Below are 20,337 nucleotides of genomic sequence, written 5' to 3' on the forward strand. Positions count from 1 at the left end.
GCTCCTATATTCTGCAACAATTTACCTAGCATTGTTCGGGAGACAAGACACATTCTATCAGTTAAACAATATTAATAATATTAAGAAATTGTATTTGTAATACACCTTTCTTACACTCAAGGTGCTAAAACAGCATAAAACAACAACAATGATAATAACAACTGTAAGATTTGAACACTGTGGCCAAATTACAAATATGCTCTGGGGACAGCCCATGTACTGATTTATAAGTTAAGATAAGAACTTTAAAATCAATGCGTGATTGAACTGGAAGCCAGTGTAGCTGAGAAAGAGTGATATGACTGCAGGATGGTGTACAAGTTAAAACACCAGCAGCTGAATTTTGTACATATTGCAGCCTCTTAATCCAATTTGCAGGTAACCCTGCAAAAAGTTAATTACAATAATCAAGCATAGGCATAGAGAGAAATGGTCTTATACGTGCAATATTCCGAAGATGATAAAAAGCTACTTTAGTAACATTCTTAAATATTAGTTTTCAAAAATTACACCAAAATTCTGCACCTGCACAGAAGGGAGAATCTGGCAATCATCCACTGTAAGTTTAAAATTATTACATTTTTTACAGCAGTTGTACCTATCAATAGAACTTCAGTTTTTGAACAGTTTAATTGAAGGAAGTTCTGTTTCATCCAGGACTGTATTTGCAGCACACAAGCAGATAAAACTGAAAGTGCAGATGTAACATCAGGTTGAGTACTAATGTAAATCTGGGTATCATCTGCATAGCAATGATAACCCATGCCATGCTTTTGAATAATATGCCCAAGAGGCAACATATAAATGACAAAAAGAGTGGGACCCAATACCGACCCCTGAGTAACACCCTGCTGCAATGGTACACCAGAAAGACCACTGCACTTATATAATCTGTCCAGTAGTATAGTGTGACAAATGGTATCGAATACAGCTAACAAAACCAAAATACCACAAGCCCTAGAATCTTTTGCAACAAGGAGATCATTCATTACCCTCGAAAGGGCAGTCTTCGTACTATGTCCAGACCTAAACCCTGACTGAAAAGCTTCTAGCAGTCTGCCCGCAGAGAAATGATTGTGTAGCTGACTAACTACCACAAGCTCAAGAACCTTAGAAACGAATGGTAAGTTTGAAATAGGCCTATAATTTGACATGTCGGCAGTATCGCTACCAAATTTTTAAGAACTGGTTTAACTGCTGCTACTTTAAGTGCTGGGAAAACAATCCCTAAAACAAGTGAAGTGTTGACAATCACTTTAATATGAGGAATAATAACTGGCAGACACTTCTTCGAGACACTAGAAGAAAGTGGTTCAAATATAGAAGATGAAGAATTCATTGCTGAGACCAATTTTAAAATAAAATCAGAGGAAACAGCAGTTAAACTTTAAAACAGAGAACGAGGGGAGTTAGGATACAGGTATAATAATTCAGATGAAGCAGAGTAAGATGCCAAAGAGATAACACACAGACTTACAGTCCACTTTTTATAGTATGTAAAAAGATACCTTGAAGGACAGACTAGGACCTTTGAGCCAATCATGTTGCCCAGTGCACATCACATCATAACACATGCACATCTCATTCTAGATGCCTGGTTACTCTCAAAAACTGGCTGTCCCTGGTACACAGTTTCCCCTTAAATGTTGTTATTCAACCTAAAGCAATTACGTGCACAACTTACATAAAATAACTCAATGTCCCTATGGACTATATATACTACCTTACTCATTGTATGTTTAAAAAGATACTTAAATGAGATTAATGCAATCAATGCCAAATTAACAAAACTAAAAATTTCCATAACAGTTACATTTTGGAGGACGGTAGATATTTAAGACAAGAATTTGTGAATAACTATTACAGTGCCAAACATTCAAATGAAGAAAAGCAATGTAGTGTAACTTCAGTGACAAAGACCGCCACCTTTACCAGTGGTTCGTGGTTAATCAATTTAAGTGTACCTTGATTATACACACATATTAAGATTCAAATGTTTCCACGTTTGACAGAGACAAAGAAAATCCAGATTCTTATCCACAATAATGTCATAGATTGAAGCCACTTTATTGTTTATAGAGCGAGTGTTCAGATGCGCAAACCTAATTTCTTCAAGACGGACACCTCCAGTCAATGCAGTAGATTTATGAAGATAGGAGAGATTAGTGTAACAAACTCTGTGCGCCGTTTTGTGAGGACGATCCAAGTCCCTTTCTGACTAAACTGCGTTTACCCCAGCACTAGCTGAATAAAGACTCCGGCAATTTAACAATTCAGCTGGAAAGTATTTTACCATGTTGAGATCCAAGTGTTTGAGGTATTTCTTGCCGTAAGCTCCAGTTAAAATCACAATAAGAAATATAACTGAAAAGCAACGAAACTGCATGTTGCCAACAGGTTAAATCCAGGTAAGGAATCCAAACACAGCTGATCACGCTTTCCTGTGAGCTCAGTAGATATAGAACTCAGACATGTTCCAAGCCGACAAAACAGCTAATCATGCAATCGCAATATTCAAACAAAATGAACAGTGCAGTTTGATAAAACCGCTTAATCTGTCTATTTCTGATGAAGTGAACACCACACCGCACCAGTATCCTTTCACACCGGAAGTGTTAAATTTAGATTAAAGACCAATCTCTTTAACATGGCATACACATAACACATGATCACTTTTCTTTAATTGAAAAGATTGTTAGGCTACATAGGTCAACCGGAACCAGGAACACTTCTCATAACACCCGATGTAATTGTTACATTGTTAGAAGAATGGCATCTACATTAATATCAGTTTGTCAGATGGTCACTGCAGTACCCTGGATCAAGTCTGCCTGTATCCAGTCCAGATGGTGGATCAGCACCTAGAGATGGCCTCTACAGCCATGAATGTCAGTGGAGACCATGTCAACTAGACAAATCCTAGAGACAGATCCCCTGTGAAGACCTTATTGGTCATCGGCACAAGACTCAATCTGCTCAATCTGACATGTGTTGCAGCCTGGAATTAAACCACACAATGCTGGTTTCATCTGGCCAAAGGAGAATTGGTCCCCTGACTGAGCCTGGTTTCTCCCAAGTGTTTTTTCCCCCTCCATTTCTGTCACAGATGGAGTTTTGGTTCCTTGCCACTGTCACCTTTGGCTTGCTTAGTTGGGGACACAGTTTCTGGCAAAATTGTTGACTTGACTGTACAGACACTCTTGGAAAAAAACTGAACTGAGCTGGACGATGACATCACTGAATCAACAATGAACTGACTTGAATTGACAGTTTTCTCTAAATAATAAATTATTGATTTTTTTAAAATATAAACATATATAAAATAAAATAAAAAATGAATGCATGCCGTTATTAGTGGTAGGCATAAATGCATGGGTTGTTTTTGTTGTTGATGTTCTGAAAAAAAGAAAGAAAAAAAAAATATATATATTTAATACTCTGTATATATTTTAATACTCTGTATATATTTTAATACTGTTCTCAGACACTTGTTCCTCAAAATGTCTGAGAAAATCAATGATTTTGACACAAAACGATTATCAGAATTCATTAGCTTCTCGGATTAAAAGCAGACAGGATTATAACAAATTTATTTTTCAAAGTTTGTTACAAAAAACTTAACAGGAAAGGAAAAATGAAGGAGATCATCCCTGCTTATATATAACAGTCCACCCAAAGTCAAAAAGACACATAAATAAACACACATGCAACACGTACACACAAGCAGAGTACTTATTTTTGTATAAAAATGAGAAAGTGACTAGGCCTACTTAAAACTGATTCCATATACAGCAAAACGATGAGACTGCTTACCTGTTCATATTCCCACAATAAAAATGTCACCAATGAGTCTGAAACACTAGTTCTTCTTGTACATACAATGTAAGTCTTTGTGTATGAATGAAACCTCTAATGTAAATATTGTTAGTTGTTATGTCTTGGTTCATGAGAACTTCTTGAATGGGAAAACATTTTCTGCATTTCAAATTCACAAAGATGGAAAAGAACAGAAACCCTTAATGTATCAATCACAACTTGATTTTGTATTTCATGTTTTGAGGTTTGTAGGTCATCTTTCCTTACAGATTGTGCATGTACTGTACACCTTCTCAAGTCTGTGTGATCCTTTTGGTGCTCAGATGCACTAATAAACCCCAGATGCTTGATGTGAGGTAACCAAAAAGGTACGTCCACTGAAAATACAATTATTCACATTGGGTCCCTCTCAAAAGAAGTCTGTAGTGTCCCTGCTTTGGCCTACAGTAACATCCTCAGTCTTGAAATTATCTGTTTGTTTGCAAGTTCTTAAAGAAGTGGTCCGGCTCTGGGTGAGGCTGCCCAGGCTCCCAGTCTTTAGCTGTAATTGAGGACTTACGGTAAAGCGAGGAAACTTGACTGAGACTGCTGTCGAGAAGCAGGTCAGGATGAGGTGGTGGAGGCAGGATCCCTGGGTCAGGATCACTGGTAGAGGAGCAGAATGAGTCCGTTTTCATGGGACGATAATCACGGATGCATTCCTGCCTGGGGAAAGTCCGACTGGTCTCGTGAACCTCAGTGCTGCCATTGGAGGTGCTCCTCCAATCCCATGTGTTACTGTTGCCTGAAGAAAGACGGACTACTGGGTGATGTGGAGCACGAGTGTCTACCATGACAATGCTGCTTCTGTCTTGCTCCGAAGGGATGCGGTAGTACGGAGACTCTGAGCCGGTGCTGGAGGTGGCACAGGACGAGGCGGTCTCGGAGGACTTTGGTGTAGAGATGCTACCCGGACCGTGTTTAGACATGGCAATGACCTGCATAACCCGTGGCTGGTTGGGCAGCCGTGGAGGTTCTGGTGTGGCAGCTGGTACTGGACCTCCTTTCTCCGTCATGGACAGCCATTTAGCCCGTGTGGTGGCGCTTTTAGGTGACACTGGTGGTGGTCTGGTAGCTTCCTCTGGGATATGAACCAACTGCAGGGCACCGGGCCTCTGAGGTATCATTGCCCTGGCACCTCCTGCTTGCACGGTAAGATAAAGGGAGATCGGCATGCCCAGATCCTCTGAAGCTTCTCCCTCAACTCCGTCAACTCCCTCTGTAGTTGCTCCTTCTTCCTCTTCCTCATCCCTCAAGGTGAGACTATGCATCTCTATTGATTTCTGCTTCCATTCGGACACCAGCTGTTTAGAGCGCTGAGAGTCCATTGGCACGTGGAAGGTCATGTGACGCTGAGCAGGCTCTTCCATAGCACTGGTGTTAGCACGGGGCAGTGTGTTACTGAAGGTCACCATGGTCTCCTTTCCCATTGGGCTGCGAGGAGCCAAGAGTTCAACATCTGCACTAGCTCTCTTTAGGCTGCCCATTGATGCCTTCTCTCTATGAACCTTACGGTTCAGGCCAGCAACATGTGGTGGGGCTGATAGCTCATCATTGCTTTCAGAAGCATGAGCCTTTTGATACACAGAGTCATGTCCACGCTGTGTCAGTTCTCTTAGAGGATCTTTTTGTGGAGGAGGGGGCTGCTTCAGTGGCCTGGGGGTGGATTCTTCATTGGACTTAAAGTTCCCCACTGCATATAGTGCCTGGAGAGTAAGAAACAGTTGTTATTTAAAGGTTAATGGAAGTCCACTGATTAATCTGAGATTTCTACCTCATGAAGACAAATTAACTAGATTGCACATACATCAAATATATTTACACATTATACTCACATGTGCTTATTGAACAGTTCACATAAGAACACTGGCCAATAATAATAGAGAGTTAGTTCTTGCTTTGCTGGTATATTAGCTTTTTACGAATCTGGGAAAGTTTTCCACTGACAGGGTCATTTTTTTTTGATTCACGAAAATGTATTTAGTTTATTTTGTATTTTATTGTATTTTTACTGTAAAAATGAAACACTTTTTGTTATTCAGTGCTACAGAGCTTACGTTTTATTACTTTCACGTTTTGTCAGTTTACTTTTTTTTATTACCTATTCACTATTGTAATGTAAATTACATTTTTAGAAATAGTTTTAACCCACTTGACAGGTTAGAGACATTATTACACAAAAGCATATCAGAGGAAAGGGACTAAGCAAAAAGATGACATGGAAAGACTGAAAAGGAGCTGTGAAATTGTTCCTGATGAATCCTTGAGGATTTCTCTTCCTCTAATAGAAAATAAATCCTAAATATAGAGCTTGCAGTCGTCAGATTATAAAACACTGAAAAGAGGAAGATATATAAGTCTTGATATCCTCTGCTAACCCAAAAATCAAGCTGTCAAAGCAAAAGTAGCTTGGAGAGGCAAACTAAAAACAAAGACTCACTAGATAAATAGCGATGCCAGCCCCAATCACTAAGCCCACATAGACGTCAATCGGGTGGCTTCGATACTGGGTGATCTGGGTCAAGCTTGCCAGGGCTGCTGCTATAGCAAACGCAAACACCAGCACAGGCTTCAGCAGCTTGGTACTGTCCGATATGGTGGCATTGAAGTACATCTGAGTAGAGAAACATGAGTATCACAACAATATGACACAAATGAAACCTGGAAAAAAAGATCTTAAATGAAACTTTCCTTTTCTACTTAAAATTTGGGGTTTCACTGTTCTTCTTTGTTTTAATGAAGTTTATGTTTCACTGTAAACTGTAAAGTTTTACAGTCCTTTAAAGTCCATTAAATAAAGGTTTTAAATAGTAGTAACTAGGGCTGGTAATTTAGCGTTGGCTTTGAAGTGGCGCAGCACAGATGATTGGTGTATCAAAGTACTGCGGTGTGGCAGTTTTAGTTTATTATTTAGAGTATCATTTCATTAAAGAAATAATTTAATATTTTCATAGTAATAATAAAACAATTAAGAAAATAAATTATTAAAGTTATAATTCACCCAAGCAAAACTGACAATTCTGTCATTTACTCACATGGTTCAAAAGAGTATATGTAATAGATTTTATAAATGTACTAAATATTTCTTGCTGAACCTACTTTTAGTAATCTCTGTTTGATGCTTTGCACAACAATTACTTTAAATAATCTTTTCAGAGTAATTTCTCCAAATTTAATACGCGATTAATTAGATTAATTAATCACCACATCATGTAATTAATTAGATAAAAAAATGTTATCACTTACCAGCCCTAGTAGTAACTCAAAATGATCAAGTACAAAACTGAGGGTAGGGGGAATAAACTAGAACAATTTTCATATTAATGCTTAAGCATGGGAATTTATAAGGACATTTGATTTTTTTATGTAAGAATTAATTATTTATAACTATAACTATAACTGTAACTATATAATTATTAATTATAACTGTTTTTTTATGTTTTATTTTATCAGGCTTGTTCAAAAACATTGTTCAGGCATAATTTCCCTTCCATTCCATATGCTAAAATATGATACTTTAAAAAAAATAGAATTTAGAGCTAATTCAATAAGTAATTAAGTAAAAAAAGTGATACTTTAATCACATAATCTAAGAGTTAAATATAAAAAATTAGTCCAGAAACTTAATTTTACTTAAACGGTTAAGTTTGATATTTGAGACCCACATACTCTCATGGGGAAAGACATACAATTCCTAGTCCACTTTTCTTGACTCAATTACCTCCGTTTAATTTATTTTTACAGTTACTGCTCTGCATGCTTTTTTTAAGGTCAGCCAATTAAATTCTACAGGGTAACACTAATTTCAATTATAATTACCCCAAATACTCCAAATGCTGTTACAGCAGCTTGACTGTCTCTCTTAACTGTCCAGAGAGAATGACTTCATTAACAGTTGGAATCCCACATTGAGTTCAGTGAGGCGTTGCTAACAAAAGAAGACTAATGAACATCTCAGGCTCTATAGCTGGGAGACAACAAGTTGGCTGTGGCCTATATACCCTACACTTTTTAGGAAATCAGCAGAGGTCAGTCAGCAGTTGGCAAGATTCTGCGCTACTTAATGCTTATCCTTCTGATAACAATGCTAGCTTAGTGATCACAGTACAAGTACCAGTACAAGTATTTTGCATCAGATCATTTTTAAATCAAAGTTCCCTGAGAAAAGTAAAGAGAAATGCTTACAGAGATGTAGACGGCTGCGAAGCCAGACAGTGTGGCGTGCTGGGAGGGGAAAGTTTTCCTGATAACACAGAGACAGAAAAAAAGAGGACGGCGACTTCCGTAACACATCAAATGAATTATTCCAGAGACCAGCCAAGAGTTTTAGCATGTCAGGAAGAAATGTAAATGAGCCAAGGAAGAGATGCAGGAGGAAAGTGCTACACTTCAGTGAGCAAAACACAATTTTATATCTGTTCCATAACTTCCCAACAAACATTGGTCCGACGGCGATGTCGTGTGCCCGGCCAAAAATAGTCGCGGTAGGACGGCATGAATCGGTAGAAATATTTCCTAAAAATGCATTCAGATATGTTTGTACATGTCTATAGTTCTATGGGGTTGCATGTATAATTATTACTTTGACTTTTAGCTGCGTGTAGTTCAATATTTACCCGTGTTGTGAATCGGTTGTGAGAGGACGTCACTATTTGACGTCTTTTACACGTGCATTACACGTCCATCGTGACCCTCTATGAAATCCTTGTGGAATATGCAAAAGCTGTGCTTACACCTGGATTAATACTGCAATAATTAAAGTGCACAAAGTACCCAGCAAACATTGGTCCGACGGCGACGTCGTTGTGGACCCGCCCAAAAATAGTCGCGGTATGACGGCATAAATCGGTAGAAATATGTAACACAGAACATTTTCTAAAAATGCATTCAGATATGTTTGTACATGTCTATAGTTCTATGGGGTTGCATGTATAATTGTTACTTTGACTTTTAGCTGCGTGTAGTTCAATATTTACCCGTGTTGTGAATCGGTTGTGAGAGGACGTCACTATTTGACGTCTTTAACACGTGCATTACACGTCCATTGTGACCCTCTATGTCTATGAAATCCTTGTGGACTATGCGAAAGCTGTGCTTACACCTTGATTAATACTGCAATAATTTATTTAAGTGCACCAAGTAGTTTTTAAGAGGTTTTAAAGAGGTTGTGAATAGACGTCCACTGACGTCTTTTACACGTCTCGTCATGGTTGTGAAAAGACGTCCAAGCAAGACAGGGAAAAAAATATTTTTATACAAAGTAAATATATTTACTTTATCTTGTTTAAATAAATTATAATGACAAACTGCCCAGTGTGGTTAAGTGATTGCCATGCTACAATTTAGTCATCATTTCAACCTGTTTTATGTATTCATTGTTATTATTTTTATGGAATCTATGCGGTCTGAGTTGTATGTAATTACCAAAAACGGTCCTGCCAAGATGTACTGTAGACACAAAACATAGTAATATATTTCGTGATTTAAAAAAAAAAAGAATAAATTTTTTTTTCGTGATTTTACAAAATCCCGCAATAGGATTGATCATCTCGCGAGATCTCGGGGTCTTCCGGTTCCCGGTGAGGACTCGAAGAGTACTCGAGGAGGGAGATGTATCGATATATATTATATAAAATCTACTGTTGGGTAAGTACATTTTGTATTATTTGATTAACGTGCTTGGGTTTTACTTGTTTGACACGAAGGAACGGAGAGAAATGATGCCCACGTTGTCAACTGAAATTCACTGAGTATGGCTAAAACTCGCTAACGTTAGTAGGCTAAAAGTTACTTATTTATGTAATTTTTATTGGTACGCTTTAATTAATTACTCAGGGGACATCACAGCCCTCCTGTCTTATCAGAAATGTCCTGTTCACTTTCTCACAGTTACACACCCAGTTAAGGGTGTTTCTCTACGGCAACACATTAAAACACATCTTTTATATAATAAAAATAAATCTAATGCATGTTGATTACCTATTTCTAATGTTTCATTCATGAATCATTCGTCTTGTTCCAAGGTTTTTTATTTATTTATTTATTTTTTAGCTGTAGACCATAAAGATATTTTGGAAAATAAGTGCATGTCATTTATTTCAAATTTTTTTGTTTTATTTATTTAAAAAATAAATATATTTTCTTCCCTCAGCTGCTGTGAAGAGGTGGAGTCTCTGAGACTGATGCAGCGATGGCAGAACACCTGAAGCTCGCTCCAGGAAGAGCTGAGGGTGGAGGTTACAAGAAATGAGCCAAACAACTGTAATGTGTTTAAGGGATAGTTCACCCAAAAATGAAAATAGTCATAATTTTCTCACCCTCATGTTACGATCATAATCATTTTTCCTACAATGGCAGTTAATCGATTGTGAGATCTGCTTGGTTACAAATATTCTTCCAAATATCTTTGTGTTTATAAGACAACTGTGTAAGTCAATGACAAGATTAATAAAGACATTATAAAATTTATTTTATCACGTAAAACACGTGAACGCATTCTCAGAAATGTAATATTTGAATTCATGTCGGTTCTATATAGTTTAACATAATTTACGCTACTTTGATTTTATAAATAGCAATGATTTCAAACATATTTTATGATTAGGGTCTTCTATGTTTTATGATTTTCTTGTCACATGACAACAATGGCTCCTGCAAGGTGGTTATGCCACGTTCAAATATAATATTCTTAATATTATTTATATGATTAAAGTATTTAAAAATAAATGCAATTAATAAAAACATTAATAAACAAATACTGAGAAAATAGAAATTTTTGACAATAATAATGGACTTCAAGATTGAGTATTTCAGCTCTTTTTATTCAGTGATGACCCTAATTAAATCATATTTCTGACGAAAATGGTAGGCCTGTAAACTTATTTCAGAAATCCAAAATGGATACAAAGATTACATTGAAAAACTAATTTTTTAAATAGATTTTTATCATCTTGAAGATTCTTATTTGTCATTGACCCAGTAAAGCAAACGTGAAAACAATATCGTCAGAACATAGAAAGGTATACAGGTTTGAAACACGAGGGTGAGTAAATGACAGAATTTTCCTTTTTTGGTAAACTATCCCTTTATATAATAATTCAGTATTTTGTAATTGGTATTTTAGTTTGGTTAACAGATGCTAAACTGTTCAAAAACAATAAAATGTGCTAAATCAGAACATGCTTCTTTTTGGCATATGTCCACAAATAATGTGTTATTGTTTGTGATGTACACTTGATTAAGATGTTTTATGGACGTTCAGGTCTGATTGGACTGATCTAGAACTTTTGTCAAGATGTGTTAAACCTCAAGACATAATTGATTGCCTTTCACGATGTTACACAGTGGGTGTGTGATTATTTTATATGCAGGCTTATGTAATCCTTGTAGGGAAACACTGCAATGGGATAGAAACTTAAAACTTGAAATGTACATAAGAATATATTTTTTATCCTGTTTAGTCCACACATTGGATATGCAACACTACAGGGATAAATTGTGCATGTGGATTGCATAGAAATAAACAATACTATGTGTTTTAGCACATATATGGAAATATAATATGCAAATCATGTAACAGTCTAAACACGACAACAAAATGAATATACCCAGGCATATGTGAGAAAGCATGGTGCTGTTTTAGTATATTCACCTTGCTGACAGGATGGCATACTGGTCCCGGCCGGAGCAGATGTCCTGGGTTATGTAGGGGTTTTTATCGCAGGCCACACCCAGCATTGTGTAGTTGGGTTTGCACACTGTTAGGAAGAAGGGAGCATGATAACCAGTGGCCAGCTGGATAACGTCAGTCACCAATGCAGTGGCGCACAGCCCAAACACATGAACACCTGTGAGAGGATGGGAAACTGTTAGTGTGGAAATGTGTGAAGAGGGCCAGACTTGTTTTTGTTTATCTGTGTGACTCTTACATAGCCAACAGTCGACCATATGCTTCTACCAAAATAGAAAAACCAGTAAAAATGTCTGAAAGCTGTCAGTGTATGAATAATAAATGTAAGAAGTCAGAAGAGGTCCTAACTCCTGAGTATTAAAACTAAGAATAAGAAATCTAGTGGGTCATTTAAAGCTTTTTTTTTTTGTATGTGTACCATACAAATACGTACTATTTGCATATGTATTTTAATTATGTGCATATACTGTGAATTCTAACTTTAACCTTAAACTCCTTATTACAAATATTGAGTATGCTCAACAAATTGGTTTTAGAATATTTTTGTGTGTGTGGCTGGCATTAGCCATGTCAACTTAGGAATGTTTCTATAATCATGAAGCATATTGATTGACCATTTGTGGGATGTTTTTAAAGGGCCAGCTTAGAAATAAAATCAGTAATGCATGTGATATGAACTGAGACAGACCTAAAATTTCTTTGTAGATTTGTCATTATAAAATGTTACTGTTAAACATTTGACCCCATATATTGTTTAATTGTAAATTGTTCAACACTGAAGTATCTTTTAACATACCCACAAAGCGCACTGTTCGGCGTAAAAAGGAGTTAAAGCTACAGCCTCCTGCATTTATACTCCCTTCTGAACCAGGGCGAATCTTCAGTTTGGACTGCATGCAGTACATCAAGGCCTCACCCAGCATGATCTAAGCCAAAAACGCACAGAAGAATGAGAGCTGCCTGAAGCAACAGAAATCCAATCTGTCAAGTGTTTAATAATGCTTTAAACAAGATGTTAAAACTTGACCATGCAATTCACTGCTGCTTCAATTCTGTTACTGTCCACATTGCATCAGTGAATAGAGTAACAGGATTTTGTGTAATATTCACAGTATATAAAGAGTGAGATAAATAGGTTAGGCTGTTTATGAATAGAGTATGAACACTCACAGACGCTGCAGGGCCAGCAAAGGCCAGGCTGAGCAGCATGAGCAGAGGGATGAGCTCGTCTCCCGTTTCTACATAGGGCATGCTCAGTGTGCGGTCATGGCAACGGAACCCAACTTTGGCTGGCTGTAATACATCTGTCAACTCCAAGAAGTAAAGCGAGATCATGGAGGATGCCACTATTGGCAGCTAAAAGGTAAGAAAAAGAAGAATAGTTGGGTTATGGGAAAGGTGGCACTGGAGAGGATAATGGAAGGAGTAATCAGTCAACATTTACTGCATTCATGAATTATTCATGAAAACAGTATTATGCATACAGTGGTCCCAAAAATATTTGAACACTTAAACCAAGCTTAAAAATGCATGAATGCCTTGGAAATAACAAAATATAGCATTTGTTTGAAAGAAAAAAAAATACATGCTTCAAACTTTCTATTATCTTCTTTCAAAAAGAAAAAAAAAGAATTTGAACTATTTTAGATTTTCAAACATTAATGTACATTAACTACACCTATCGTAACTAAACATGATTTCTGTGTGAGCTTGAGAGGAACTGACTTTATACAACCAGTAAAACGTGAGACTACTTATTATAATTGTTTTAAATCCAATTTAATGACATTCAAGCAAGTGTGATGATATTCAGATATCTTAAGTGCGACTTAAGTGTCTAAATAATTACGTAAACATTAAATTAGGTCCAGTAGTAACTAGTAACATTTTCCTTTGATGTTTCATGTTTCAACTATTTTCTTGAGAGTTTTACATCAGTATTATCACATTGAATAGGAATGAAGAAGTTTAAGTCTGAATAATCCTTTTCTGAAATCCTGGTTAAACCTTTTAACCACATGTTCTTGACATCACCTACATACAGGATAATATCCACATTTCATTTTTCAGGCTCATACTGTTAAGTTTCATCACATATCATATTGTAACTCAAAGCAACATATAAATCGCATTCTATGCAGATGACTCTTCTCATAAGATAAGGCATTGATGCAGAACATGTCAAGCTATTATTTAGGCAGTTCATCGGCAGGATAAAGAAGCCTCATAGAGATTGTCAAAGTTTTTCCCACAATAACTGAAACACAGTGAGCTCATAAGTACCTCCACAAAGTAGAAACATGGCAGCAGTGTCATGCTGTCTTTGGGAGGCTTCTTCTTGGGCTTGTCTTTTGGAGACATCATTTTGGTGTTTGGTCGTGTAAAATCTAAAAGTGAGAACAGAATAAGATCCAACAGATGATATTTACTAGATGTGCATGTTATAGACCTTAATCAGGTTAGATGACATATTGAATATAACACTGATGAATACAATGTCTTTGCACTCTGTAAAGGTCTTAAACCACAATTTTCACAACTCAAGTTTTTTTTTTGACTTCTTAAAGTTATTTTCTTTTTTTTTTTGTATGGCAACGAGACATGTACTCTATGCCTCACAGTCACATTTTCATTCCTCTCAAAAACAAAATAGGGCACTAACCTGAAGGTCTATTGAAAGAAATCTGTGTCTATGCTTGTGGTATTAAATATCCTGCAACTTTTATTCAGCTCAACCTCAAATGGTCTTGGGAATATCTAAGTATTCAGATGCGCCTGGTAAATGGATCACTTGGCATGTTTGTAATTTGCTTTGCTAAGAGAGCAAATATTCTGTGGATCTGATGTGGATGGGTGGACACAAAGGCAGATACAGGGAGTGTAAAATGAATACACCCATTAAAGAGTCATTAAAGATAAAGTTACATCTTTAATATGTCTCATCACTATTTAGTTTAAATGACACATTATTACATACAAACAAATGTAATGTATAATGTTGCATTTTAAATGATTATTATAATTTTTTTGTTATATCGTTAATGTTAATGTATTGGAAAGCAAGCCATGCTGTGATAAAAGGCTCATAAACCCATATCCTCATGCATGTAATAAAATACACTGGTCTTTGGGGCTATAAATAAAAAAGACCTCTAAAGTTGGCAAGGGCAGTACTTTCAATGACACAAAATATAATCTGTTCAAGATGTTCTGTGATGTCTGAAGGGGTTCAAAAGCAGAGCTTTATTAAACATAAATCCAGTCCAACCAGAAATGTTGAGATTAATGTTTTTTGATGATATTACAACATTGTGGTGGTATTTGATGAGGTAGACTGTATAGCCAGTCAATATCAGGATTCAATACTGCTGCCTAGTATCAGATTAAAACCACTGCTGTGACTATTAGCACTGTAAATGTTCAGTTCTACATATGGCCACCTAACAGATCAGTGACTAAGCTTCCCTTACTGGAGTTACCTTGTGGAATTCAGTATTGACTTAGCATGCAAAAGCCTGAAAAGCCTCATCTCTCTCCAGACAGACAGCTAATGAAAGTTGGGTGACACATGGTGGCCCTATCAGCTTCCACGCCTCACACTGCACAAACAAAGAAGGCTCTTTTCAGGAGAGAGGGGACTATTTATCCTGCACAACTTTGTTTGTTTCTAAAGAGAGAGGGGGATAAAGAGAGGGCTGGGAATGAACAGACTCAAGTCTATGCTGTTAAAGAGTTTCTGGCTGGCAAATAAAAGGAGCTTAGCAATAAAGCAGCAATCAAGTTGGTCTGTGAGTCTCTTCAGCAATATTTCAGAGCTGGTGGGAAGTTGGTACTGAATAAATACGTATACTAAACGTAGAGAAAGGAGAGGTTTTTAAACTCCTTTAAACTTAAAATGATCCAACCTTTCCAGTGTTCCTGACTCAAAACTGGAAAAAGAAATTCGAAAGGAACTTGAAAGAGAGTCTCCAGACAAGATATTGTAAAAAGCCCACAGTGAATTGAAGGAATTGATTTATAGGTACATTAGTGGGTTGTGAAATTTGAGTAACAAATTTTTTCATTTCTCAAAGTATGAAAGCAATGTAGCTGTTTTCAACTTGGAAATCCACTTGTGATGTACTGCAGTCTTTTTATCAGCATCATTTATTTATTATTATTATTATTGTCATATGTCAGTAAATCTGATGTCCCTTCCTCAACACCAAAACAGAAATTAGCATTTTAATTAAAATAGTAAATATGATTTAGAATTTTTTTTTTCTTATTGCAAATTTATATTGTGTTTAATGTTTGCATGTTATGTACGTAGATTCAAAAATTAGTTTTTGTTATTTTTACTTCAATAATCCTGCAGGAATTTTAAATGAGCACTTTTTTCCATATAATTTCTTTTTTCTTTTTTATAATTTTTTTATCGTTCATCGATCTGAAAGTGATGTGTCGTTTTCACTATTCTCATATTCAATTCAATTCAAGTTTATTTGTACAGCGCTTTTCACGATACAAATCGTTGCAAAGCAACTTTACAGAAAGTTTCTACAAATTGTACTGTACATATAATTCTCATGTAACTAAGCTATGTTATTAAACGATTATTAAGACTTTATAATTGTCGTAATATAATAATTGTAATATAATATAATAATATTATAACTGTTTATAATTCGTCGATGCATAACTTGAGCTATGTAGTACTGTTGCTATGGTTACTTGCTTGGGTGAACGCAACTTTTGTTCATGAGCTTTTAGTTCACTCTTTAATGATTTTAGCTTTATATATATATATATATATATATATATATATATATATATATATATATACATATATAAATGTTGTTTTTGAAAATATTTCAGTTTTTGTCTTGACTCTCTGTGGAGGAGGGGGAGGGCTAAGATTCTGACCGTCTGAAGACCAAGAACCCCAACATCGCCCCCCCCCCCCCCAAGACACACACATTTCCCACACTTTAATCAGTGATCTACTGTACCAGCTGCGCCGCTGTCCACTACATGGTACTGAAACCGTGACTGAGCAGTGCTCTTAACACATGGCTACATCAGATGTACATTAGGGATGAAGACGGTCTGAATTGTGCTGAATAGAGCACACGAGATTTCACGCTACAATTATATTTTCTTTGTTTTCTAACACTAATTGTATATTTTATATCCAAGCCCTGATTAAATAGAATATTAATATTTTCGTTATTTTTTTTCTAGCAGATTTGGCATTTCAAAATGTCCTCGTGGTCAGTTACCATCTCACACTCTCTCTCCTGAAATGGTGTCATGAATTTTTCTGGGATGTCGTTCAGAGACACCCAGCCTAATGCTAAAAATAAACTTTTTTATATTTAATGTGCATTTCAGAAAATAAATCTACAAACCCGCCACAAAATCTGGATTCTGCATGTCAGGTTTCAGCATGTCTGCTGTTTAAGGGCTCCCAGGAACAGGCTCGGTCGGTCATCAGACAGACGCTGATATCTCACCTCTTTCTCGGTGATGTTGGAAATTCATCGACTCCCTCCGACCCCTTCGCCGTCGCTTGGTTCGTCTGTGGTGCTCCAGCTTTCCTCAGTGCGACTTAATCCATTTCACGCTTGTACAAAATATCTTTGTGTTCACTTCCCCTCGTCCGCTGAAGGTATGTGGACGGATAAAAGTATGAATGGAGCTGGACACTCCACTTAAAACGTAGCAAAGTCCCAGAAGTAAATGTGAGTAATTTCCTCGCAATCGGGCTACTTTCTCATGGAGATCTCAAATACAGACCTCGAGTCTCGGATGAGCAGATAGCAAACGAAACAGGAATGCAGTGACTGTGTAGGGGACCATCAACACAAAAGGCTACTAGGAAGGGGGTTTCTTGAGGGAGGGGACATATATGAGGGAGGAGGGCGGTCCACTTTTTAACACAAGCACGCGGAGAGCATCGTAACCTCTACTTATTTTCAGTCATCAAACCCGTAATGTGTAACAAAAGAGACGCGACAGATTGTACGGGAGTTCAGTTCACGACCGCAAGGGTTAATTCTCTCCTCTCTTTGTGCATGTGCATCGACTGCTCCATCGTGCTGGACGTTATCTGTACTTTTAGATATTCTTAACGGAGCAAATGTCTTGTGTGGACCCTCGTTAGACCCATAAGTATGAGGCTTATTTGTTTGGGGTGGGACTGCTTTTGGACCACGCGCTCCAATTGTGTCTAGGTATGCTTCCCGTCAGAAGCGGACAGCAGCACATGGCGCAGGCAGCACGCTCTCAGTAGTGAGAACATGTCAGCGCGTCATCGCAGACGCGCGCTCGCTTCTCGCTGCTCTTTGCTTGAGTGAATCTTGCATCCTCCTAGAATCATAGGAAGACTGTCTATGGTTATTATGTGTTTTCTGCAGCATTTTTTGGTATGTTGCTGATATCTGTTTAGGTTTATTAGGAAGATGGAACATACATAATTAAGATATGATAAAACATACTCATATCCCCATCTTATAAAAGAGCAAAATGCAAGAGCTATATATCTTTATTTAACCCTTTGGTTGTTCTTGATTCAGGTTAAAATCGTGATGTTCCCGGTCAAAAATGACCGGCATCCAACAATTGCGTATACATCTCTCATTATGCTAGATTATCACATTTTTGTAAACTTGTTTTCTTTCATTTAGGACTGGTTTTGTGTTTCTGTTTGCCTCTGATTAATCGTAGGCCTCATTTTTCTGTGAGTAGAGTAGGTACCTAATTCTTTGTGAAAAAAAGCATCTTTATGTATAATTGTCATAATATGAGATGATAAATGATTAAATTTTGCACTGTTTATCACACTACTGTTCTTTATTGTTTAATAAGGAATTTAGTTTTGAAATGCTTTTATTTTTGTACAAAATTGCAAAAGGAACATTTGTGGTGTTCCCAGTCAAAAATGAATGGCCTACATTCAGTTGCTTATAAATATCTCATTATGCTTTATTATCACCAAATATTGGTTTCAATCTTTTTGTCAACTTGTTTTCTTTTATTTAGGACTGACTTTTTGTGTTTCTATGAGCATCTGTTTAATAGTAGGCCTTATATATCTGAGAGTAGGCACCTAATTTTTGAGTAAAAATAAAACAAAAACATTTTTTTTATGAATATTTTTTTTTGTGAGATAAAAAAAATATGAAAATTTGAACTGTTTATCCTATTAGTGTGCTTTAATGTTTAATCAGGAAGTTTGGTTGGAAATGCTTTTATTTTGTAAACTAAATAAATAAATAAATGGCACAAAGTCACACTTGTGGTGTTCCACAGCCATTTTAAAGTGAATGGGGAAGAATGAATATAAGAGAAACAACTAGTGTTCAGGAGCATGTTGATTATGCTCACATTTGTAGATATGTGCTTGCAAAAATAAAGGCATTGGACCTGTGCATGTGTGTATATGCATGCATACCAAATTTGGTTTTTAGTGTTTATTTGCCAAAGACAAATATGGATGTTTGATATGATCAACAATGATGATACTTTTTTTTTTTTTTAAATACATGCATAATGTATTCATGAAAAACGATTTTTTTTCCTGTTGTCAATTTATTAACATAATAAATTATTAATGTTGTATAATGAAATTTTAATGAACAAATAAATGTACTGTAGTCGTATTAATTTAAAAAATGTTAAAATATGTCAAAATATGTAATATTTGTAAAAATTGTAACAACAGTCACAATAGTCAAAACAGATTCTCTCTTTTATGGGTTTCTTGTGATAACAAAGTGTCATTCTACATGTTCTTTACGCCACATTGGCATTAATGATAATGTATTTGTTTAAAAATAATAATAATAACAACAGAGATTTTGTGGCAAAAAAAATAAAAAAGATTCAAGAATTTCAGTTTAATAATGAGACTTAATGAGTCCCACAAAAATATATAAAATACATCAAATACATAAAATACATAAAAAAAAAAAAAAAAAAAAAAAAAAAATATATATATATATATATATATACATACATATATATATATAGACTCTAATACAAAAACAAATCTAAAACCATACTGCAAAATCTATGCTCCATTGCTCCAAATGTGCCATACCAGAGAACTGAAGCAAGGGGTAAAGAATGAAATCAGCTCCTCCCCCTATTTACCTCCTCTCCCACACTAGAAGAATAGGGGGGTCTGGTCTAAGCACTGCGCTTACTGTTAGTTTCCCAGGAGACTGTATGAGGCCTCTTGAGCAGTCCTCTATACCTCAGGACTGGGCCCAGCTGCAGAGAGTTAATACAATCATCAGTCAGCCATCCAGCCTCACTCCCCACGTCCTCTCTGGCCAATTAGTCACACACCCTATGTGGCTCGACTGCCTTCACCACATGTTTCACGCTTTCATCAATGTCATACAGACTTATTACATACTCAAAATGGATGATAAGGTGCTGCTAGACCTTGCAGCTTCTCCAAGTCACAGTATTCAAGAGCTTCTCTCTTTTAAAAAAAAAGACCTTTGTGGAGTCATCTCAGGTGAATGCTTTTGGGATCGGCTTGTATTCTGACAAGTGTCCTAATTATTGTGTCCAAATATACTGCTCTGGCCTCCCAGGTTCATTTTATAGACTAGCACTGCATGATTGTATCATAATTTATTTTTTGCCTCATATGACCATGCATAAAATAAATAAGAGCTGCTTAAATGTGTGGTAAGGGACCGGCTCATACGTCAAGGTATAAGTCCACTGGCATTTCCATTCTTTTCATGAGCATTCAGCTCTCTGCCTGTGTGTCCTGTTTTGGTGGACGCATGACA

At 36.5% G+C, this 20,337-nt stretch overlaps 1 protein-coding gene across 1 annotated transcript; it reads right to left on the reverse strand.

The window, feature by feature from the left end:
- Window positions 1-3,573: 3,573 nt before the first annotated feature.
- On the reverse strand, window positions 3,574-17,495 carry LOC132154933 (phospholipid phosphatase-related protein type 3-like). The gene is made up of 8 exons (XM_059563667.1): window positions 17,041-17,495; window positions 13,829-13,932; window positions 12,716-12,901; window positions 12,342-12,471; window positions 11,507-11,702; window positions 8,041-8,098; window positions 6,296-6,469; window positions 3,574-5,561 (listed from the first exon to the last, which is right to left on the reverse strand). The coding sequence occupies exons 1-8, from the start codon at window positions 17,066-17,068 to the stop codon at window positions 4,284-4,286; spliced, it is 2,154 nt and encodes a 717-aa protein (XP_059419650.1). The 5' UTR covers window positions 17,069-17,495; the 3' UTR covers window positions 3,574-4,283.
- Between the last annotated feature and the right edge of the window lie 2,842 nt (window positions 17,496-20,337).

Source organism: Carassius carassius, chromosome 12, assembly GCF_963082965.1.
Source record: "Carassius carassius chromosome 12, fCarCar2.1, whole genome shotgun sequence".
NCBI lineage: Eukaryota > Metazoa > Chordata > Actinopteri > Cypriniformes > Cyprinidae > Carassius > Carassius carassius.